The 25,091-nt window shown below is 44.8% G+C and overlaps 2 protein-coding genes across 12 annotated transcripts in view; one reads left to right on the top strand and one right to left on the bottom strand.

Moving 5' to 3' along the window:
* ARV1 (ARV1 homolog, fatty acid homeostasis modulator) overlaps positions 1-14,690 on the bottom strand; it is a 43,317-nt gene extending 28,627 nt beyond the window's left edge. For all 7 annotated transcript variants that reach the window (XR_014024492.1, XR_014024493.1, XR_014024494.1 and 4 more), the window contains exons 1-3: positions 14,541-14,690; positions 10,598-10,717; positions 7,184-7,337 (exon numbers count right to left, since the gene is read on the bottom strand). Coding sequence is in view for 1 of the 7 variants with exons in the window: in XM_081312713.1 (XP_081168839.1) it covers positions 7,184-7,337; positions 10,598-10,717; positions 14,541-14,639 (373 nt within the window). In the remaining 6 variants the exon portion in view is untranslated. The remainder of the gene's footprint in view (positions 1-7,183; positions 7,338-10,597; positions 10,718-14,540) is intronic.
* Positions 14,691-14,889: 199 nt separating this feature from the next.
* Positions 14,890-25,091, top strand: part of TTC13 (tetratricopeptide repeat domain 13) — a 33,929-nt gene continuing 23,727 nt past the window's right edge. For 3 of the 5 annotated variants that reach the window (XR_014024570.1, XM_081313385.1, XM_081313386.1), the window contains exons 1-5: positions 14,890-15,104; positions 18,059-18,153; positions 18,277-18,352; positions 22,868-22,938; positions 24,249-24,314. Coding sequence is in view for 4 of the 5 variants with exons in the window: in XM_081313385.1 (XP_081169511.1) it covers positions 14,891-15,104; positions 18,059-18,153; positions 18,277-18,352; positions 22,868-22,938; positions 24,249-24,314 (522 nt within the window). In the remaining variant the exon portion in view is untranslated. Of the gene's footprint in view, positions 15,117-16,476; positions 17,285-18,058; positions 18,154-18,276; positions 18,353-22,867; positions 22,939-24,248; positions 24,315-25,091 lie in introns of those variants that run through there. The other 2 variants (XM_081313388.1, XM_081313387.1) reach the window with 2 other exon arrangements.

Genomic DNA, 25,091 nt, shown 5'->3' on the forward strand with positions numbered 1-25,091 from the left:
TTAAGTAGCTATATAATATTTTACTACATTTTACACACATGCGTTTTTAAATTTTCTTTTGGACGGCATGCATTGGGTTTAGATTAGGCATAGGTAAAGGTAAAGGTTCTCCTGCACATGCGTGCTAGTCGTTTCCGACTCTAGAGGCTGTTTCAAAGCCGAAGAGCCAGCGCTTGTCCGAGGACGTCTCCGTGGTCATGTGGCCGGCATGACTAGACGCCAAAGGCGCATGGAACACTGTTACCTTCCCACCGTAGTGGTCCCTATTTTTCTACTTGCATTTTTACGTGCTTTCAAACTGCTAGGTTGGCAGAAGAGATTAGGCATAGGAGTTTGTAATTTAGACAGCGTAGTTTCAAGCTATTTAACATGTGAACTGTCTAACCCTAGGTAGTAAAGCTTCACTGGCCAATTTTGGATTGACAGAAGCTAGCTGAAAAGTCAAGGCTGCCTTATTCAGGCTGTAAAAATCTGACAGCCCCTAGATGACAATATGTAATAGCTTACATATATCTCTTGCTTGCCAGCTCATATTTTGTGTAAATTTTTTTGGCTTGCTAACAATATATATTTGTAGATTTTCACGGGTACAGGTATGTAGGTCTTGGCGTATTCGGGTCTTCCATGTAAGATTGAGAGTGTCTTGGCGACGTTTTGACGAGGTCCCACTCATCATCTTCAGGCTGGTGTCTTCGGCTTCGTGCTTGTGCGAGCAAAGCGTGACCGGAGCTGCCGTCTCTCTATAAATATTGGTGAGGTTGTGTGTGATGTTGGCTTTGTTGCTGTAAGCGGGTTGGTTGGCTGTGTTGTTACATCCTGATTGGATGATGGAGTTATTGTTTGCAGCTGAGTCGGTTGTTTTGTAACATCCTGTGTGGCTGAGGTGTTGGCTGTGTGCCTATTATTCTTTTGTGTTGTAAGGACTTGAGCGATGGGTTGAATGGTGACATCCTGAGCTCTAGTGTAATGCCTGTGCTTATTAGTCTTTTGTGTTGTAACGACTTGAGTGACGGGTTGAGTAGTGACATCCTTAAAGCAACAGGACATGAAATTGACTTTGAAGGAACGAAATTAATCTCCAAAACTACAATAAGAGAATAATTATGGAAGCCATCGAAATAGAGAAACACCCCCACAACATGAACAAACGTGACGATACCTCCTGCCTACCAGACATCTGGAAACTAGCCCTAGTCAACAAACGAGTCCCAGCCACAAAAACCGACACCGGACCCACAACAACACAAGACGCCACCACCAATCATCCTCACCAGACTCAAACCCAAACCCACCCCATAGACGAAATGCAACCACCATCCAGAAGCCAAACCATGGCGGCATCTCCAACTGCTGCACCCCCTCCCGACCCCCACACAAAGCAAACTGACACACGCCATGAACACAAAGCCAGACCGCAAACTCGGAGCCAAACCACAGCCCAGGATGTTACACCACAGCCCTCTGCCCAGGACATTACATCACAGAACTCAGGAGGTTACAACACGAAGACTCGGGATGTCACAACACAGCCAACGACCCAGGATATTGCAGCCCAGAACTCAAGATATCACCACACTAGGTGGCTGAGGTGTTGGCTGTGTGCCTATTAGTCTTTTGTGTTGTAACGACTTGAGTGTTGTAACGACTTGAGTGATGGGCTGTTTGGTGACATCCTGTAACAGGATGTTACAAAACAACCAACTCAGCTGCAAACAATAACTCCATCATCCAATCAGGATGTAACAACACAGCCAACCAACCTGCTTACAGCAACAAAGCCAGCACCACACACAACCCACCAATATTTATAGAGACGGCAGCTCCGATCACGCTTTGCTCGCACAAGCACAAAGCCGAAGACACCAGCCTGAAGATGACGAGTGGGACCTCGTCGGGACAATGTTCCTCCAGGCCTTCCTGTCCTCTACCATCTTCTGGAGTCCATTTAGGCTCACACCTACTGCTTCAGTGACTCCATCCAGCCACCTCATTCTCTGTCATCCCCTTCTTCTCTTGCCCTCAACCTTTCCCAGCATTAGGCTCTTTTCCAGTGAGTCATTCCTTCTCATTAGGTGGCCAAAGTACTTGAGTTTCAACTTCAGGATCTGACCTTCTAAAACGCAGTCAGGGTTGATCTCTTCTAAGACTGACCGGTTTGATCACTTTGCAGTACAAGGGACTCGCAGGAGTCTTCTCCAGCACCATAGTTCAAAGGCTTCAATTCTTTGGCGCTCATCCTTTCTTATGGTCCAACTTTCACAGCCATACATTGCAACTGGGAAGACCATAGCCTTGACTATACGCACTTTTGTTGGCAGGGTGATGTCTCTGTTTTTAGTGTGCTGTCTAGATTTGCCATGGCTTTCCTCCCGAGGAGCAAGCATCTTTTAATTTCTTGGCTGCAGTCCCCATCTGCAGTGATCTATACTATACTATACTATATACATCTACACTATATCTATATATATCTACCGTATATACTTGAGTATAAGCCGAATTTTTCAGCCCACTTTTTGGGCTGAAAAATTCCACTTCGGCTTATACTCCAGTCAACAAAAAAAACTTACCGAGGACTTGTGCGCGGCCGAGGCTTTGGTGCTTCCGGGATCGCGCGCACCTCTCCCAAGCCACCGCCATCCGGAGACCTGCCGAAGTTTGGGGAGGTTTGGGGAGGTGCGCGCGCACCTCCCCAAACCTCCCCAAACGTCGGCAGGTCTCCGGACCTCCGCGCCTTGCCTGCCTGCTTCTTTCCGCAGCGGAAAGAAGCAGGCAGGCAGGGCGCGGAGGAACGGAGACCTGCCGACGTTTGGGGAGGTTTGGGCGCCTCCCCAAACCTCCCCAAACCCCGGCAGGTCTCCGTTCCTCCGCGCAGACCTGCCGACGTTTGGGGAGGTTTGGGCGCCTCCCCAAACCTCCCCAAACCTCGGCAGGTCTCCGTTCCTCCTGCCGACGTTTGGGGAGGTTTGGGCGCCTCCCCAAACCTCGGCAGGTCTCCGTTCCTCCGCGCAGACCTGCCGACGTTTGGGGAGGTTTAGGCGCCTCCCCAAACCTCGGCAGGTCTCCGTTCCTCCTGCCGACCTTTGGGGAGGTTTGGGCGCCTCCCCAAACCTCCCCAAACCTCGGCAGGTCTCCGTTCCTCCTGCCGACCTTTGGGGAGGTTTGGGCGCCTCCCCAAACCTCCCCAAACCTCGGCAGGTCTCCGTTCCTCCGCGCAGACCTGCCGACGTTTGGGGAGGTTTGGGCGCCTCCCCAAACCTCGGCAGGTCTCCGTTCCTCCTGCCGACCTTTGGGGAGGTTTGGGCGCCTCCCCAAACCTCCCCAAACCTCGGCAGGTCTCCGTTCCTCCTGCCGACCTTTGGGGAGGTTTGGGCGCCTCCCCAAACCTCCCCAAACCTCGGCAGGTCTCCGTTCCTCCTGCCGACCTTTGGGGAGGTTTGGGCGCCTCCCCAAACCTCCCCAAACCTCGGCAGGTCTCCGTTCCTCCTGCCGACCTTTGGGGAGGTTTGGGCGCCTCCCCAAACCTCCCCAAACCTCGGCAGGTCTCCGTTCCTCCTGCCGACCTTTGGGGAGGTTTGGGCGCCTCCCCAAACCTCCCCAAACCTCGGCAGGTCTCCGTTCCTCCTGCCGACCTTTGGGGAGGTTTGGGCGCCTCCCCAAACCTCCCCAAACCTCGGCAGGTCTCCGTTCCTCCTGCCGACCTTTGGGGAGGTTTGGGCGCCTCCCCAAACCTCCCCAAACCTCGGCAGGTCTCCGTTCCTCCTGCCGACCTTTGGGGAGGTTTGGGCGCCTCCCCAAACCTCCCCAAACCTCGGCAGGTCTCCGTTCCTCCTGCCGACCTTTGGGGAGGTTTGGGCGCCTCCCCAAACCTCCCCAAACCTCGGCAGGTCTCCGTTCCTCCGCACAGACCTGCCGACGTTTGGGGAGGTTTGGGCGCCTCCCCAAACCTCGGCAGGTCTCCGTTCCTCCTGCCGACCTTTGGGGAGGTTTGGGCGCCTCCCCAAACCTCGGCAGGTCTCCGTTCCTCCGCGCAGACCTTTGGGGAGGTTTGGGGAGGCGCCCAAACCTCCCCAAAGGTCGGCAGGAGGAACGGAGACCTGCCGAGGTTTGGGGAGGTTTGGGGAGGCGCCCAAACCTCCCCAAAGGTCGGCAGGTCTGCGCGGAGGAACGGAGACCTGCCGAGGTTTGGGGAGGCGCCCAAACCTCCCCAAAGGTCGGCAGGAGGAACGGAGACCTGCCGAGGTTTGGGGAGGCGCCCAAACCTCCCCAAAGGTCGGCAGGTCTGCGCGGAGGAACGGAGACCTGCCGAGGTTTGGGGAGGCGCCCAAACCTCCCCAAAGGTCGGCAGGAGGAACGGAGACCTGCCGAGGTTTGGGGAGGCGCCCAAACCTCCCCAAAGGTCGGCAGGTCTGCGCGGAGGAACGGAGACCTGCCGAGGTTTGGGGAGGCGCCCAAACCTCCCCAAAGGTCGGCAGGAGGAACGGAGACCTGCCGAGGTTTGGGGAGGTTTGGGGAGGCGCCCAAACCTCCCCAAAGGTCGGCAGGTCTGCGCGGAGGAACGGAGACCTGCCGAGGTTTGGGGAGGCGCCCAAACCTCCCCAAAGGTCGGCAGGAGGAACGGAGACCTGCCGAGGTTTGGGGAGGTTTGGGGAGGCGCCCAAACCTCCCCAAAGGTCTGCGCGGAGGAACGGAGACCTGCCGAGGTTTGGGGAGGCGCCCAAACCTCCCCAAAGGTCGGCAGGAGGAACGGAGACCTGCCGAGGTTTGGGGAGGTTTGGGGAGGCGCCCAAACCTCCCCAAACGTCGGCAGGTCTGCGCGGAGGAACGGAGACCTGCCGAGGTTTGGGGAGGCGCCCAAACCTCCCCAAAGGTCGGCAGGAGGAACGGAGACCTGCCGAGGTTTGGGGAGGCACCCAAACCTCCCCAAAGGTCGGCAGGAGGAACGGAGACCTGCCGAGGTTTGGGGAGGTTTGGGGAGGCGCCCAAACCTCCCCAAAGGTCGGCAGGTCTGCGCGGAGGAACGGAGACCTGCCGAGGTTTGGGGAGGCGCCCAAACCTTCCCAAAGGTCGGCAGGAGGAACGGAGACCTGCCGAGGTTTGGGGAGGTTTGGGGAGGCGCCCAAACCTCCCCAAAGGTCGGCAGGTCTGCGCGGAGGAACGGAGACCTGCCGAGGTTTGGGGAGGCGCCCAAACCTCCCCAAAGGTCGGCAGGAGGAACGGAGACCTGCCGAGGTTTGGGGAGGCGCCCAAACCTCCCCAAAGGTCGGCAGGTCTGCGCGGAGGAACGGAGACCTGCCGAGGTTTGGGGAGGCGCCCAAACCTCCCCAAAGGTCGGCAGGAGGAACGGAGACCTGCCGAGGTTTGGGGAGGCGCCCAAACCTCCCCAAAGGTCGGCAGGTCTGCGCGGAGGAACGGAGACCTGCCGAGGTTTGGGGAGGCGCCCAAACCTCCCCAAAGGTCGGCAGGAGGAACGGAGACCTGCCGAGGTTTGGGGAGGTTTGGGGAGGCGCCCAAACCTCCCCAAAGGTCGGCAGGTCTGCGCGGAGGAACGGAGACCTGCCGAGGTTTGGGGAGGCGCCCAAACCTCCCCAAAGGTCGGCAGGAGGAACGGAGACCTGCCGAGGTTTGGGGAGGTTTGGGGAGGCGCCCAAACCTCCCCAAAGGTCTGCGCGGAGGAACGGAGACCTGCCGAGGTTTGGGGAGGCGCCCAAACCTCCCCAAAGGTCGGCAGGAGGAACGGAGACCTGCCGAGGTTTGGGGAGGTTTGGGGAGGCGCCCAAACCTCCCCAAACGTCGGCAGGTCTGCGCGGAGGAACAGAGACCTGCCGAGGTTTGGGGAGGCGCCCAAACCTCCCCAAAGGTCGGCAGGAGGAACGGAGACCTGCCGAGGTTTGGGGAGGCACCCAAACCTCCCCAAAGGTCGGCAGGAGGAACGGAGACCTGCCGAGGTTTGGGGAGGTTTGGGGAGGCGCCCAAACCTCCCCAAAGGTCGGCAGGAGGAACGGAGACCTGCCGAGGTTTGGGGAGGTTTGGGGAGGCGCCCAAACCTCCCCAAAGGTCGGCAGGTCTGCGCGGAGGAACGGAGACCTGCCGAGGTTTGGGGAGGCGCCCAAACCTCCCCAAACGTCGGCAGGAGGAACGGAGACCTGCCGACGTTTGGGGAGGTTTGGGGAGGTGCGCGCGATCCTGGAAGCACCGAAGCCTCGGCCGCGCGCAAGTCCTCGGTAAGCTCCGGGCGGTCACTTGCTTCGCGTCTCCTGAGGGAAGGGGGGGCGACTGGAGCGGGCGTGTTTCCTCGCCTGCTGGGCGCCGCGATTTGCCCGGGGAACGCGCGGGCCCCGAATGGCAGCGTGGAGCGAGGAAGCGGACAGCCAGGGCTTCCCCGAGAGCCGCGGCCACACAGGGTATTCCTGTGTATTCAGGCTTGCAAAATGGCGGATCGAGCCTCTGCTGGTGGCAGAGGCTTGCAGAACGGCGGATCGGCTTATACTCGAGTCAATAACTTTTTCCAGTTTTTGGGGGTGAAATTGGGGGTCTCGGCTTATAATCGAGTCGGCTTATACTCAAGTATATACGGTATATATATATCTATAGATATACTATATTTATATCTGTATCTATCTATCTATCATCTATCTATCTATCTATCTACTATATATTGTATATACTATACTATAGCACTAATCAATAGTTAATCATATATGTAAATAGAATTCTGAATACCATGAGAATTATATATCAGCATCTTTTTACGAATTGAAATAATTGTTTTTTACGCAAATACAATATCCAGTTTTGTAGAATCTGAGATAAGTGTTTTTTGAAAAGCCGTGGGATTTAGCACTGAACAGAGATTTGCACTTGGGTCTCCTAGGCCCTTTGTAGACACTATCTCCTGGAAACTATTTACATTCATAAACACTGTGCAACGTATTTTTACATATGCTAACTCATGGTATGCTGCAATCTTTTGACTATCAGGTATCTTCCAGCCAAATTTAATGAAAGCAAGAGACATTCTGGCTACATGAATATATATAACAACACATTTAAGAATTTTAGTGCACTTGAAGCAACTGTCAGTGTTTAAACGCTGCTGTTTAAAAGGATAGAAACAATAAAAGGATAGAAGCAATATCTCCTTCACTGGTAACTATATTTGCTCACAGCAAATATTTGATCTTACCCAAAGATGCTATTCCAAACATTCGATAGAAATCCCATTCTTTGGCATATCTAATTAAATCATCAGGATCAGTACTTTGACTTGAATCCTGTAACTGCAGCCACCTGAGATAAGCTTCGCAAAGTAAACAGAATATGCAAAGCTTTCCATGAATCTACAGTGGGAAAGAATATTAATGTCAAATGCAAATACCATCCAATCAAAATACTGTATTGACCACAAAACTATAAGCATGGTAGGCTTATCACATTTTACTACTACAATTAAGAAAGCCTGTATAGGTCATTTGATCTCCTCCACTGAAGAACAGCTAACCAAGCTATGCGACATGCTTTGAAGTCTTGAATGACTTCATACATTAAAAGTGAATCTGATACAGAATTCAGCTCAGACTGGGATCTAGTCCAAGACTACAACTTAATTCATGGATTTGTACCAGATCCAAAATTTGGTTTTCTACATATAAAACCTATATTTCAATTTTACACAATACCTAAATCAGTCAGATTCTTAGTGATATGGGTTGTATTTATTACAGCTTATGATTCTACAAGGTGTAGTGAATACTGTGTTGACAATGAATTCAGTTATTTATAGCTAGGTAGTCCTCGACTTACAACAGTTCGTTTAGTGACTGTTCAAAGTTACAATGGCGTTGAAAAAAGTGACTTATGACTGTTTTTCACGCTTACGACCTTTGCAGCATCACCCCCCATGGTCACATGATCACAATTCAGATGCTTGGCAAGTGGTTCATATTTATGATGGCTGCAGTCTCCTGGAGTCATTTGATCAGTTTTTGCGAGCAAATTCAACGGGGAATCCAGATTCACTTAACAACCATGTTACTAACTTAGCAAATGCAACGATTCACTTAACAACTATGGCAAGAAAGGTCGTAAAATGGGGCAAGGTCACTTAACAAATGTTTCACTTAGCAAGATAAATTTGGGGCTCAATTGCAGTCGTAACTCGAGGACTACCTGTAATGATACCCTGGAAAACTATAACAAAACCCAGCTTTACACCCTGCCCAGTATAGTGAGGCAAATTCAGTAGGCTCAGTACTCAAGCAAAGCCTACTTTGCCCTCTGAGCTCTGACATTTCTTACCACGCTTCTCTTTTGACATATTTCCACTACAAGCTCCTCAACTAGGCTTACTATGATAGACATGGCCAGATCAGTATCTAGAAGCCAAGAGACTACAATTTGAAGATGGACATAAATATGATATTGTTAAAATATCATATTGTGAAACATAAGTACATATTAGCTATCAAACCCAATATGGACACAAGCACTAAGCTGACTTCCAAATGACTATGGTATAATTATAGATCAGGCAGCCCAGGCAGATAGTAAAGAATGAAAAGAGTAGAAGCAACAATATGAGATGTCAGAAGAGTGGCTGATAGTTGTAGGTCAAAGGATCATTCAAGGCAGTTCCAATCAAAACAGTTTGCTTACTAAACAACAGCATTAAACTGCAATGTATAGATGGACTTCCAAAAAAGACAGATGCTATGAATTCTCTCTGTATATTATATAATTATGTTTTATAGTGGCTATAGTTGTACAGTACATCTCCAAAGTGTGCTTTATTTTGACCAGTTCCTCGATCAGGGCAGAACTTTAACTTTTACAAGTTAAATCCAATATTGCAATTTTTAGAATAGAAAGCCAATTAACGTTAATATTGCCAGGTCCAAAACAAATTACCGTATATACTTGAGTATAAGCCGAATTTTTCAGCCCACTTTTTGGGCTGAAAAATTCCACTTCGGCTTATACTCCAGTCAACAAAAAAACTTACTGAGGACTTGTGCGCGGCCGAGGCTTTGGAGCTTCCGGGATCGCGCTCACCTCTCCCAAGCCACCGCCGTCCGGAGACCTGCCGAAGTTTGGGGAGGTTTGGGGAGGTGCGCGCGCACCTCCCCAAACCTCCCCAAACGTCGCCGGGTCTCCGTTCCTCCGCCCCCTGCCTCCCTGCTTCTTTCTGCTGTGGAAAGAAGCAGGCAGGCAGGGCACAGAGGAACGGAGACCCGGCGACGTTTGGGGATATTTGGAGAGGTGCCCAAACCTCCCCAAACGTCGCCGGGTCTCCGTTCCTCCGCCCCCTGCCTCCCTGCTTCTTTCTGCTGTGGAAAGAAGCAGGCAGGCAGGGCACAGAGGAACGGAGACCCGGCGACGTTTGGGGATATTTGGAGAGGCGCCCAAACCTCCCCAAACGTCGCCGGGTCTCCGTTCCTCCGCCCCCTGCCTCCCTGCTTCTTTCTGCTGTGGAAAGAAGCAGGCAGGCAGGGCACAGAGGAACGGAGACCCGGCGACGTTTGGGGATATTTGGAGAGGCGCCCAAACCTCCCCAAACGTCGCCGGGTCTCCGTTCCTCCGCCCCCTGCCTCCCTGCTTCTTTCTGCTGTGGAAAGAAGCAGGCAGGCAGGGCACAGAGGAACGGAGACCCGGCGACGTTTGGGGATATTTGGAGAGGCGCCCAAACCTCCCCAAACGTCGCCGGGTCTCCGTTCCTCCGCCCCCTGCCTCCCTGCTTCTTTCTGCTGTGGAAAGAAGCAGGCAGGCAGGGCACAGAGGAACGGAGACCCGGCGACGTTTGGGGATATTTGGAGAGGCGCCCAAACCTCCCCAAACGTCGCCGGGTCTCCGTTCCTCCGCCCCCTGCCTCCCTGCTTCTTTCTGCTGTGGAAAGAAGCAGGCAGGCAGGGCACAGAGGAACGGAGACCCGGCGACGTTTGGGGATATTTGGAGAGGCGCCCAAACCTCCCCAAACGTCGCCGGGTCTCCGTTCCTCCGCCCCCTGCCTCCCTGCTTCTTTCTGCTGTGGAAAGAAGCAGGCAGGCAGGGCACAGAGGAACGGAGACCCGGCGACGTTTGGGGATATTTGGAGAGGCGCCCAAACCTCCCCAAACGTCGCCGGGTCTCCGTTCCTCCGCCCCCTGCCTGCCTGCTTCTTTCCGCTGTGGAAAGAAGCAGGCAGGCAGGGCACAGAGGAACGGAGACCCGGCGACGTTTGTGGATATTTGGAGAGGCGCCCAAACCTCCCCAAACGTCGCCGGGTCTCCGTTCCTCCGCCCCCTGCCTGCCTGCTTCTTTCCGCTGTGGAACGAAGCAGCCTGAACGAAGCAGGCTGCTTCTTTCCACTGCGGAACGAAGCAGCCTGCCTGCTTCTTTCCGCTGCGGAACGAAGCAGCCGGCGGCGGAGGCTTGCAGAACGGCGGATCGGCTTATACTCAAGTCACCAACTTTTTCCAGTTTTTGGGGGTGAAATTGGGGGTCTCGGCTTATACTCGAGTCGGCTTATACTCAAGTATATACGGTAGCTTTTTCATTAGCTTGGAGCAAGATTGACAGATCCTATGGCAAACTAAGACAAGAAGTAGACACAACAGAAACTTACATTTATTTTTGTATTGAATAAGATATGTCTGTAAGCTTGTGCTTTGCATAAGATAGCATTAATTAAGATGATGACAGGATCATATTCTATATATTTGTCCACTGGCTTCTGGCAGGATTTCTAAAGGTAACAAAGCAAAAGCAAAGTAATATTTCCAGTAATATTATAGAGAAGAAACACTTATTAAAAGCTCTTAAGACTTTTTAAATTTCTGTTATGAATCAAGGGTTATCAGGGATATTATCTTCAGTTTTATATTGTAGTTTTCACAAAGTAACATTTCTGTCACAACAGCAAAAGAAAGTAATATTTTCATTTTACCCAGTATTAAGTTTAGCAAGACTAAAGGGAAATAATTTGAAGAAATAATCAAAACAATTTAAACAGAAATAAGTAAGTCACACTTTAGCACAATATAAACATATTTAAATAACACGTTGTGATTAGGGAAAAAATATAAAAGAAAAAAAATGAAAAAGGCAAGGCTATTTCAATGCTTTTTCTTACAGGCACATATGTTCTCTTTTGCTGTTTTAAAAATTATTTTATTATTTTTAACCATTATGTTAAATCTCAGTTTTTGAATTCCAACTCCAACCCTAATGCAACAGTAGTAGTAATAATACTTTTAAAAGATAAATAACATAGATGTATGTATTCTATTCTCCCTCAACATATTTTTTTATTTTTCCTGTTGTTTTTTGTTTAATTAATGAAAATCAAAATTATATTTAAAAAATTAGCCCAGGTACAGATTTAAATACTTCAGGCACACAAAAAATGCAAAGTATACATTGAACTACAAGAAATAAAGGAATGGTCTGTAGAGGTTTCTGAAGCTAAGATTGAAAATATGCATTCATTTGTGAAGAACTTTTAACTGTTACTGGTTCCATTATACACTATCAAAATACATACGCATTTGAAACCTAGACAAAGAGAAGTTTATGCTTTGTTTTCAAGATAATATATGATGATAATAAAAACATGACCTGGTCTTTCAACACAGGAAGTACAAATGCACTCCAGACACACGCCAGTCATAGATCATGGTAGGGTTGCGTGTTGCAGCAGTGGAAGAGAACTTTAAAATGGGAGATTAGGAAATGCAGAGCAAACCTGATTTTGTCATAATATGTCTATTGCACAATTACATATTGTTGAACTGTTCCTGATATTTAACTTAAAAATAATACAGAGCTGAAAAAGATAAGGATTTAAAAAGGACAAATCACCTTTTGGTGGTTGAGGGCTGTATTTTAATATATGGGGGAACTTTAAGGCATGCATAGATCAGGGTGAGTACGCAAGATGGACATAGCTAGGCTGCAAAGGTAACATGTTTTATAGCTTTAGAATAGTTGTTCGTTACATTTGCTGGAACTATATCATGGTATAGTTACTTGATTTTTTCCCCCCGATACAGTATTTGGCAACCTCCAGAATAAAAATCCAGACAGCCACGTCTAATCCATAGAATATTTGATCAAGGAAAAGGTATCTCACATTCCGATTGGCACCATTATTACATAAATAAACATTTCAACTGTTATTTTTATGCAAGTGAACATTAACTGCTATGTTTGACTGCATTTTTGCTATAAAACCTCTTTAATAAAATAAAATATAGTGGAGGTTATGACCAATAAGCTCCATTGTAGTTTTTAATATCAGAAAAACCTGTTTTATTAGATTTGAATAATCTGCTACAGAAGGTTGACCCTGGAAAGATACAACTGCAGTTAAAACATCTTATACTGTATTCACTCGTCCTACTGCAGACCTACGGAATCCAGCTCTTCTATTAGTTATACTAGCTGTCAATTGCCATTACTGTAGAAATTACAACATTTTGGGGGGCTTTCTTTTTTCATGAGGGGAGTGCATCTAACTTAAATGATATTTTCCTTTCTCCCCAAAAATCTATTTCAAAAAATAAAGGAGGCTGAAGGATACTGGCTGTGCTGCATTGAACTGTAGCCAAAGAGCGAAGATAGCAGAAACGGAAAAGAACCCTGTGAGCCAGGGAAATTCCATTACTTACTGTTGCTCAATTACGGGCCTTTCATTCCCTTGAATTTCAATCCCATGTGACATAGTCCACGACAGACCTCTTCACTCTTTTGGAGCCTCTGGGCACATTTGGATTTCTGAGAACATGTCACACTCTCTCCTCATGAGACCTAATTTTCAGTCACCTAATTGTCCTCTTTTTTATCTATTCTATTTTCTCTTTAACAGTTTGGTGCCCAAAAATGAAAATAATACTTGAGCTAAATCAAACCAATCCTGAATACTGTATTGCAGGGCTGTCAAACTCAATTTCATTGAGGGCCGCATCAGCGTTGCGGTTGCCCTCAGGGGGCCGGGTGGGTATGGCCTGGGTGGGCGTGGCCTACTGGGTGGGCGTGGCTAGAGTGCGTATGGCCTACTGGGTGGGCGTGGCCAGCTCTACATCATTCGCATCAAGGGTGCCTATGGGGGCCTGGGCAGGAGTGGGACAGATCTGGGGGTCTCTGGCAGAAGGAGGGTCTCTGGGCCGGGGCCAAGGCAGTGGGGGCCGTTCCCTCACTGTTTCCAGGATGGCTTCGCGGGCCACATGAAACCACTTTGCGGGCCGGATCCGGCCCCCGGGCCTTGTGTTTGACATGTCTGCTGTATTGTTTCTGAGATTTGGAAACCACCCTTCTATCAATGCACCAAAAGTTATATTTGCGTTTAAGCATGTTGACTGCTGACTCACATTCTAGTTGTAATCAATTCCAGATAATTGTCATATATACTATTATGAGTTCACATATAAAGCAATGCTTAAGTTTGAAAATCATTTTGAATTTTCAATGTTTCTGCCTCAGTATGATCTCAAACCTGATCTGTTCTGCAGTTACAACTCCTAAAACTAGACAAACAGAACCCAACTGAACAACTGTCAAAAACATACTGGTTCATTTATTTATTGAGATAAATGTTCCAAAACTTCATATTTCTATGTGCCAAAAGTATATGAACTTTGGCTTGCAGAACTAGCGTGCCCCTTTGGGGCAGCAATAACTGCAACAAAATATTTCCAATAACTGATTAATCTTGCACATCAGCATAGGAGAGCTTTAGCCCATCTCTCTTTACAGAACAGCTGCAAGAGATATTGGTGGGCTTCCTCACATGAACTTCCCCTTCAGGTACTTCCACATTTCTTTAGGATTAAGGATTAAGGTTTAATGTATGACTCTGACTCGGCCATTTGAAAATATGAAGTTTCTTCTGCTTTAACCATTTTTTGGTTATACAGCTTGTATGTTTTGGGTCACTGTGTTGCTGCAAGACCCAACATATCCACAAGAGTATATTGAGTATCCCCTACACATTTCCAGAAATACAAACACTACTCTTACTTTAGGTAGAGGAATCGTCTGAGCAAATGTCTTGCAAGTTTAGAGTTGGATCTCTATAAGCCAGGGTTTTCCAAACTGTGAGATGTACCTCCTTTGGAGCAGTACAGAGCCCAGGAGAGGTACGGTATGAAGAACCTTTTAGTTACATTGTTAAAATAATTTCAGCTTTCCCACAGTTTCACTGTGTTATTGTCATTGTGCATTTGTGTTCATTTTGGTATTGAATTTTTAGGAGATGTGTATATATTAAGATTACAGCAAAGGGAGGTGTGACGCTAAAAAAAATTAGGAACCCTTGTTTAAAAGCTTTCAGATATCTTCAGGCTGTAAAGGACTTCATGTCGAAGAGCAATAAACCTATGAATAAAATGTAAATACACCAAATCTAAAGGTAAAACTTCAGATTCGGAGGGAATGTCGACACACTTCCCGTCAAAGGATTTGGCTAGGAATTTGAAGATCCTCTTGGATCGGGACTGATATTGAACAACTACATATCAGTGCAAGGTGGATCTATCAATTCGAAATTCCTGCTTCTTCACATAACTCACGCAGATAGAGATCCGCAGCACACCACGCTGATAATCCTTGTAGAGCTCAGTCGCTTTTGTACTGCATTCAACACAGCGGTAACAAGCAGACTCCTCCATCTTCCCCCGAGAAAAACTCTTGCGAAGGGTGTTTTGCTTCGTTCGCTTCCGGATTCCGCTCGCCAAGCCGAAAGCCTTGCGGAGCATCTCGGCATTCGTAGTTTTGCGCTCGATACACAGCCCAGCGGAATTCTGGGCACAGAACTACAATTCCCAGAAAGTAACTCGCTCGCCCACTAGTTGCCGGGACTCTGAGGGAGGGAAACGCAAAAAAAAAAAGGTAGAATAATCTGCGCAGGCGTGGTAGGAAGATGGCACCTGCTTGTGGTAGTCGCGGCTGCTGGCCGAGCGTGGCGGCGCTGAAGCTCTTTTGGACGCTGCTGGCGGTTTTCCAGCCGGTGCTGGTTCTGGCCGAGCAGTATCCCTCCTTACCTCTGCGCCACCAGCAAGGGAGTAGTTGCTGCCCGGGCTTTTGGGAGGCTGATTGGGATGGGGAGCAATACGCGGCAATTGCCGGAGACGGCGGTGAGTAACGAGGTAGAAAGAAGGAACCGGAGAGACCGGGCAGTTTCTGGTGGGAAGAGTCGTAGGGTGACCTGGGCCGGTTTCGACTGCAAGAATGGCGAGTGGAGTGCATCGTTTCGGCCGAAGGTTCAGCAGTCAGGGAATGAGTCCCATCGGTGTTTTTTTTTCCCAAACGTGGTGATTTAAAGGTTTGTGCATTTCAGCTCCCAGAAATTTTGGTGCTGGCTGGGGAATTCTGGGAGTTGAAGTCTACACCTCTTAAAAGTTGCCAAGATTGAAAAAATGTGGGCTGCCTGATATCTGAAGAAGGGCTGGAATCCCAACAGGAGCTCTTGGAGACATCTGAACAGGTTCTTCCAGGCTACATATTTTTTCCCTAGGGCAGGGGTAGGCAACCTTGGCTCTTTTATGACTCGTGGACTTTGGGTAACTCCCAGAATTCCTGAGCCAGCAAGTTGCCTACCTCTGTCCTAGGGGCTGAAATGCCATCTTGTCTGGTGAGGGAGTTCCACCCTTATAAGGATGAGGTGACCCTGTTGCAGGACATTTGAAGATGAGTGGGGCTGCACCCATGACAACAGCTTTAGGCAAGCCAGTTAATGGATTTTGCTATCTTGGTCCGTTGGGTGGGATGAGTTTTGGTTAGTAGGCTTGATGAAGACAAGATGGTTAGTTAAATTTGGCTTGACATTAGCCCTTCCTTGGATTTGAGAGAGTAAAGAGAGAAAAGATTGGCTGTTGAGTCTTAAGAAGTCTGAAATATCTTTTTGAAGGAAGTGGTGGTAGTAGCTTCTTCAAAAGAGATGATTAGGCTGCTATGATGAAATCTTGCCTAAATCAGGAAGATAAAAACAATTGTAGGCTGGCTGCTAACACCACCTTTTGTAGTGCGATGCTTGAACTGATCTTGATCATTTCAAGACTGATTTTATTTACCCTGGCTTTAAATGTCCTCTCCCAGTTTGGTTAGTTGTTTGGGATCCCTCAATATATTTACATATTGGTGATGACACCCCTCCAAGGGACTCGCAGGAGTCTTCTCCAGCACCATAGTTCAAAGGCCTCAATTCTTTGGTGCTCAGCCTTTCTTATGGTCCAACTTTCACAGCCATTTAACTAACGCACTTCATCGTTATTATTATTATTATTATTATTATTATTATTATTATTATTATTATTATTATTATTATTATTATTATTATTATTATTAGTTTATTTACCAGACTCCTAAGATTCTTCCCTAGGCCTTTCGCTAGCTACTCTAGACCAGTGAGGTATGAGAAATTGTGAAGCAGTTGAGAAAGAAATGGGAGGAACTCTATACATAACAGTCAACAAATGGGAGCATATCTTGTTAGTAGCATATTTCTTAAATGGCAGTTCAGTCCAGATTGCAACAGGCTCAGGAGAAGAGCTGCAAAATATTTAGAGACTGCACCTCAGTGAATTAATTAATAGGAATGGGCTGGAGTTTGAAGTTTATATGATTCTACTTGACTTTGCCCTTCAATATGGAGCTAGACTGGTGCTAGTGGCATGTTATTCCTCCATGAATGATAACAGAAGAACCAGAGATAAGTTTTTTTTAAATGTACACCATTCTGAGTGAATGTAATCAGAAGAAGAAGGTATTTTGTTAGGTGTGATGATGGATGAGGGAGAACAGAAAAAAATGATCAGGCCATTCAGTGATCATAGAATAAATTAAAATAATGAGTGAGAATCACTTAGAAAATCTGTTCTGGATATTGTATGAGATTTAAGCATATGTTTATTCATAAATATACATAGCAAAAGACTGGATGTAAAGTTAAAGCATATTTGATTATGATAGCGATAATTTATGAGGGACACAGTGGTGGGATCTGAATGTGGGACAGAACATTTTTTATAGCATCAAGAATGAATCTTTGGAAGAAAAGAAAAATAATGAAAAAAAAGTGGAACAATTGCAGGAAAAGAAAACGGGGCCTTTATGAAAAAGTATTACTAGATTACTCTTCCCAAAAGAATGGAATGGACTTAAAGAAAAAGAATGCGGAAGTTGGAGCAGCAAACAAAATTATGGGGAGCTGCAGAAGTGTTTGGAATTTTAATGCAATTGGATATATGAAAAAAATAATAATTGGAAGTATAAAGTCGAGAAGGCTATGAAGGGGAAACATGTAAGATTTTAAAAGGTAAAGGTTTCCCCTGCTCAGTCACGCCAGACTAGGGGATGGGGCTCATCTCTGTTTTCTAGCTGAAGGAGCCAGCGTTGTCTGAAGATGCTTCCGTGTGGTCATGTAGCTAGCATGACTGTATATACTGAGGCGCATGGAATGCTGTTACCTCTCACCTTCCCACCAAATTGGTATATATTTATATGCATTTGCATGCTTTTGAACTGCAAGGTTGGCAGAGCTGGGACAAGAATGGGAGCTCACCCTATTGCATGATGTTTGAGTATCAAACTTCCAACCTGGTGGACAGCCCAGCATCTTAACCACTAGGCCACCCTGCCCCCTCATATAAGATTGCTGCAAAAATGAGGATGAGAAAAATAGTTTGAATAATGTATATGAAAGAGTTGCAAAGAATGTAATTATGATTAAAAGAAACAGAAAATCCGTATCATGATGGAGATAAAGTAGTTTGAAGTATAGTAAGAAGACTATGGAATGAATAAAATTTTAAAAAATAAACATAAAAGTGACAAACGATTTAAATAAAAGTGAACTGAGTGATTATCGAAATGAATATTTTAAAGATCTGTGTGAGGATGGTAGTAAGTTAGTTCTTTCATGAAGCCAGTCTATTGTGATAAACTTGCAATTAAGACGTCATTCAGTATTGGAACAATTGGTATAGAAATGTTCTTTCCATATCTAAACAGCACTACTCTCTTTATTTAACTTGCCCTTAATATTGTAAGTTGAATGTACTAATTAACAGTTATAACATTTCCATTTTAGATTCATCAATTTTGCACTTTCATGATTCAGATTGGGAACTACAGGGGTCTTCAACTTGTGAACCTCTGCTTTCTTGCACTACAGAAAAACTTTTGGTAAGTTTGTTCATTGTGTTCAGGATAAAGAATCCTGAAAACAATTTCCAATATAACTTCATTGGAATTGTTCCATAACCTTTGGTTGGAGTTGTTAATTTAATGCATAAAACTTTTTTTCAGAGCCAAGCAAAAATACTTGCCAAAGGGAAAAAAATTCCATTTGCTACAGATGATGACTATACAAATGAAGAATTAGGTAAGAGGCAATATGAATTTCTAAATTAGTTTCCTTTGTAAGTGAACTGAGCAATAAGGAACAATGAACACACCCCATAGATAACCATGTCTAAAGGTGTGATTTAATATGAGCTCAAGCTAGTAGTGAAATCCTCCTATCCATTTCTGGATATGTTCATGGGACAAAAGTTCAGTATGAAATATTAACTTATTTTCTCTGGTTAAAACAACAGTTTTAAAGGCTAGAAGCACGATCTTGTGTCCTGCTGAATTTAATCACATTTATTAAACAATGTTGTATCGAAATGGATGCCAAGGGCCAGTAGTATGAGCACTCCATGAAATAAGGCTAATTTGCGCCTATATTGTTCCATACAAATCTCATAAGCCTTTTCTTCCCTCATCACAGTGATGTTCTCATAACTTATATGAGGCCATACTCCAAATAGTTTTCTAATCTCTTCTCTGTAAAATAAGTTCTCCAATTTTATTCTGCTTTGTGTTAAAGGGTGTGATTTTGACCTCTATATGTAATGACCTGAATTGTAGATTCAGATGGAAATAAAATAGCCCAATGGTTTAACTCAGAGGGAGGAAGGCAGTGCATAATTTTCAACACTCTGTAATTTTGGGGCCCATTCAGACACAGCTATCTCAGAAGGCAGCAGAATATCTGATATGTATCTTGATCTCAGAGCTAAGTTCCAACCTTTTGTAGCAAAGGCAATGCTGGCAAAGCAGTATTATTGGAATAGTATGCCACCTCTCTGAAGGTCAATCTGCCACATTCTACCGAAATTTTAAAGGAGCAGAAAAAATAATATAAGGTTCTGCCCAAAAAGGAAAAAAAACCTACCTTTTCTGGAATATTATAACAAATGGTTCCTGTAATGGCATTACAAAATTGCATTGTATCTTCTGTCATACCTAGATATATCACTTCCAAGCCTTTTATTGTGATCTGCACTTTAACACCTATGTGATGGATGTATTTTTATTCTCAGTACCGCAGTGACCCTTTGCCCCCCCCCCCCCAGGGACATGCAAGGAAGTAAAACAATCTCCTTAACCAGCTTAATGTGGTAAAGCCTCTGAGAGTGACTCTATTCCCCCCCCCCCCGTTAATGAATGAATCCAATTCATTTGGCGGGCCCTGCATTGTCCTTTCTTTTCATACATACACTAAGGAGGAGGAGGAGCTATAATTGTTCTCTTATATAAAAAGAGTGGTAAAAATGACCCAGCTAATTATAGCCCTATTAGTTTACTGAGCATCATTAGAAAACTATATGCCAGATATCTATTCACCAAACTTAAAACCTGGGTAATAGATGAGGGAATAATCAACCCTGAGCAAGCAGGGTTTCAACGGATGATCTGCTATAGACCATTGTCTAGTGCAGGGGTAGGCAACCTCGGCTCTTTTATGACTCATGGACTTCAACTCCCAGAATTCCTGAGTCAGCATAGCTGGGAGTTGAAGTCCATGAGTCATAAAAGAGCCGAGGTTGCCTACCCCTGATCTAGTGCTTCAACATCTGGCAGACACATATACAGTGTTGATTCTGACTTGAATCTATATGCAGCCATCATTGACTTCAGGACAGCATTTGATAATATCTCAAGGATTAGACTCTGGGACATTTTGAGCAGATCCTTTATAGAGCATAGTCTCTTACTCCTAATTTATAAGATCTGAGATAAAACTGGCCTTAGAGAAAGATATAACTGAGAAGGGGGCTTTTCTGATTTTATTCAGCTTGTCAGTAAGGATGTAAACCTTTTAGAAAGTTGATATCCCTGGGCTTAAATTAGCTGATAAACATTTCCCAATTCTACTCTATGCTGAAGATGCAGTTCTCTCATTGTCGTCTGTAGGCATGAAGCAGACATTAAGAACCTTGGCATCTTACTGTAATGAGGAACAATTAGTTAACTATGAAAAAATATATGGTTTTAGGTTTTTTCCCAACAAAGGAGAGAGGCATAAGTGGACAATCAATTCTCATGAATTCGAGCAAGTCGGGTGTTTTAAATATCAGGCTTTAGGAAATTAATAAGTAAATTATGCCAGTTCTACAGACCAAAATAGTGCAGCTGCAAAAACAAAATTTTATAGGCAATAGGAGGTAAATTGGATTTTAGTATCAATCAAACTATTTATGGCTAAAATAGTTGCCAAACTATTATATAGGATACAACTTGGCATATCTATAAATCTAAGGGCTTATGAAAGCAGTCAAATTTCCTTACAAGTTTTTCAGTACCCCAACATGTACCCCTAATGCAGTGATTGAGACTTGAAACCAAAATGCCAAGGATTAAGGCTCAGGCCTGGACCAGGATTCTAGTCGCAGGGTTCAGAACCATGTTTGACCATACAAGCCTGTTGCTTCTGGTGTTGTCAGATAGCTACCAATCTCATTGACACCATACCTGTGTGGAAGAAGTTTGCAGTTTTGGCCTCTCCTCTGAATATTTAGGCCAATTAACCCTTGAAGTTGCCAAATCAATAATAAAAGTAAGAATTAGGTACAGTGATTGCAAACTAATATCACCAGTGCACCTGAATTCTATTCCCCAAATGCTAGGTAGCCACATCACTCTTCTTCAGGTTATCTATATGATCTTACCCTAAGCCAGTGATGGCGAACCTTTTAGAGACCGAGTGCCCAAACTGCAACCCAAAACCCACTTACGTATCGTCAGGTACCGGCTGGGCGTGGCCCATTGGGGTGTGCATGGCTGCGGTGATAATGGCAGACTGGGTGGAACTAAAAAGTTCAATCAATTCCAACTTTGCGAGATCTTTTTTTTTCCTGCGAGAAGTTGAAATTTATTGATTGAGTGAACCTTTTTTTTTTTGCACACGGCGACGGAGGCCTAAAGCGAAAAGGTTTTATAAAACCCAGCTGAAGGCCTAGGACTGGGCCGATGGCGCGTGTGCCCACAGAGAGGGCTCTGCATGCCACCTGTGGCACGCGTGCCATAGTTCGCCATCACAGCCCTAAGCAGATATAGATGGGCCCTTTTCAAAGCCTACCTTGATCCCCTTCCTTCAGCACTGTTGCAGGAATATTTCGTGGAACTCCTTATATTGTATACAGAGACTTTGTTCTTATGGATCCAGGGACATAGAAGCTCTTGCCCCTATCCTCGTACAGTGTCCTTTTTATAATGGCCCAAAATATGCTTTGATCTCCCTAATTATTTATAAAATTGAGGGTCATACTGATAAAAGTTATAGGTTTTTTACTTTTTAAGGGATGCTAATACTACACTCACTCAAACTGTGAGAGGGATCTCGCAGTCTTAATAGACAATCACTTCAATATGAGCCAGCAGTGTGCTGCAGCTGCCAAAAAAGCCAACACAGTGCTAGGCTGCATTAACAGAGGATAGAATCAAGATCAAGTGAAGTACTAATACCACTTTACAATGCCTTGGTAAGGCCACACCTGGAATACTGCATCCAGTTTTGGTCACCACGATGTAAAAAAGATGTCGAGACTCTAGAAAGGGTACAGAGAAGAGCAACAAAGATGATTAGGGGGCTGGAGGCTAAAACATATAGGGAATGGTTGCTGGAGTTGGGTATGTGTAGTTTAATGAAGAGAAGGGTGAGGGGTGACATGATAGCAGTGTTCCAATATCTCAGGGGCTGCCACAAAGAAGAGGGAGTCAAGCTATTCTCCAAAGCACCTGAAAGCAGGACAAGAAGCAACGGATGGAAACTAGTCAAGGACAGAAGCAACCTAGAACTAAGGAGAAACTTCCTGACAGTTAGAACAATTAACCAGTGGAACAACCTGCCTCCAGAAGTGGTGAATGCTCCAACACTGGAAGTTTTTAAGAAGAGACTGGACAGCCATTTGCCTGAAATGGTGTAAGGTTTCCTGCCTGAGCAGGGGGTTGGACTAGATGACCTCCAAGGTCCCTTCCAACTTTATTATTATTATTTTTATTACATACCAGGTTTTCTTATTGTTTTCTTTTCTCCTTGATAATGAATTGCTGTTTCTCTTTTCCTACTGTAAAGGCAGAAAACCATAATAAAGTGATTTGATTTGATTTGATTTGGTTCATATAAACATTATCTGTCTGTATCCCCTTCATGTTGTTTGAGAGGGTGCCCACCCTTTTGAAACAGATTTATGGAGATTGCAAAGAGGAACAGAATAAAAGAAGAGTGAAAATTACTTTTTTCTCTTTCTCCATTTAATGACCAAGAACCTCTTTTATAGGAAGATGAGGCAGATCATTATCCCATGTGGTTCATTAATTGGTAGCAAACCTTACACAAGCAACACATTGATATTTTACTTACACGATAGCATTTAGATAACTATTGCTTTGATTAGTATATTTATTGACTCTTCTACAGCAGTGTTTGATCATGAAATTGGGTCACCTCAGGATCTGGTTTTGAGGATTTACAGTTCAGTTCCTTGTGGGATTTTCAACAATCCTTATATATGACAAGTGTATACTTTACAGAAGCTTGATTTAATAAACTAAACTATCATTTTGACAGCTATCGCTTACGTATTGATTGGCAATGGCTTTTATGAGGAAGCAATACAACATTTTTCAACGATGCTTCAGGTAACTTTTCTTTTTCATGTTTTTATTAATCTTTAGTAAAAGAAAAGAGTTTCCCCAAACACACCTTCCTTGGGGAAAAGTGACAGTGGGTAATATAAATTTAATATGCAAAACAGAGGCTTTTAGGATTGAATTAGCATTTAAAATTGTAATACATTCTCATATTTGGGCAAAAGACATTATGTGCTAGAATTGCTTGTATTCAGGAGAAGAAAGCGTGGCTCAAAGAAAATTATAGGAAATATTTTTTATGGGTGAAATCCAGTGACATTTATACCTAATCCTCTGTAGTGGAGTTTGAAGATTTATTTGGAGTTACAAGGCATTTCAAATTTAGGAGGGAATGAACAAAGTCTTTTTGTTTAGGTCTCATGGAAAATGTCATATATGAATGTACAGTTGCTTCTGACATTAGGAGTACACAACCATTTAGAGTATCAAGGGTGGCATGCAGTGGTAAATGATGGCTTGTTATATACACATCCATGCATATAATGTCACTGCTGGAGTGAAAATCACAATCCTCATCAGCTGTGACACAGCTTTGATCAGCTGATTGCACAATATTTGAGATTACAGGCAGTCTTTGCTTAATGCCCACAACTGAGACAACAACTCTGTTGCTAAGCAGTGTTATTAAATGAGACATCATGTGATCATGATGGACCTACAACCTCATTTCCACTTCACTGGTTAAGCAGATCACCCATGACTGTTAAGTGAGACACCATGTATGACTTGCAGTTTTACTGCTGGCTTCTCCATTGACTTTGCTGGAAGCTGGCTGTGAAGCTCGCAAATGGCAGTCAAGTGATCCTGGGGCATTGTGACAGTTATAAAGTGCCTAAATCTTGATCACATGATTGTGGGGATACTGTGACACTTGTAACTATGAAGACCTATTGTAAAGTTACTTTTTCAACACTGTTGTAACTGAATGGTCACTAAACAGGACAGTCATTAAGTGAGAATTACCTATAATCTTGTCCAGTAACCAGAGTTTTCTAGAAGAAATACAAGGTCATTTAAATCACTAAAAGCTATATCTGCAATAATTTATTACTGTCTTATATGTTGTTATGTTAATAGCACAGGAAAGTTATGAAAATAAGTTGTTGTGAAAGCAAAGCTAATTGTAACACTATGAGCAAAAGCTGCAAGTAGTTCTGGACCCATGTGCATCAACCTGTAAGTGGAGATTTCATGGGGCTTTTTTCCCTAGATTGTGTTAAACTTCTTAATTATAGAATTTAGTGCTAAAATATATGCCTAACAGTCGTCTAAAGTCTATTTTACTTTGCGGAGCATAGGAACAGCCAGAGCTCATCAGTGCAATTTATGGGCAAGGGATAGCATATGGAAAGAAAAGGCAAGATGTAAGTATTTAATATATTTAAGGCAGCTGACAACAATTGCAGTACATTTTCTTGGAAGTGTGTAAACTTTTGTGAATTCAAAATGTTTGAAAGCTCGAAATGGATCATTCTGTGCTTATTAGAAATATTCTGATATTTCCAACTGTTCTGGGAGTGTTCCAAACGCTAAGCTCTTGTTTTGCTCAGCAACACTGCAAGTCTGGCCACAATGGATATTTCAGACTTGGAACTCGGTGTTTCAGGCTCAACTTAGTTCAGAGTCAAGGGTTTTATGAAGCACTGCATGAAATGACTTAACGTACATGCAGCAGCAGATCCAGAAGAGGGACAGTTCTGCTGAAATCCTTGGGGAAAAGCCTCTTTTTTGTTTTGCTTGTAAATGGCCTGGGCCGATATCTAAATTTTGAAGATCAAGATTTAGAACAACCTCATTGCACTTTGCAAGATTGCATTCCCCTGAGGCAAGATCGGCCCTGACTTTGTTGGCTTTCCAGGAGAGCCTGGAGAAATGGCCTTGTCATCTGGCCTTGGGGAATCCAGTGATCTTGTTGGGGAATCTGGTAAGTGCTTGTACTGTTAGAAAAATGAATGGTGTTCTCCTGCAGATTATGTTTTTATGGTTTTAATATTTTGTTTTTAATTATTTTTTTGGTTAAGCTTGTATTTTTTTGTCTGGATTTTGATAACTTTGTAAGCTGCCCAGAATCACAGCAGTTGTAAATTTAATAAATAAATCCTGAATCAGTATAATTTCAAATTTATGTGGTAAGTACTCTC

Source organism: Vipera berus (assembly GCF_964194415.1).
Source record: "Vipera berus genome assembly, chromosome: 1".
In the NCBI taxonomy this organism is placed as follows: domain Eukaryota; kingdom Metazoa; phylum Chordata; class Lepidosauria; order Squamata; family Viperidae; genus Vipera; species Vipera berus.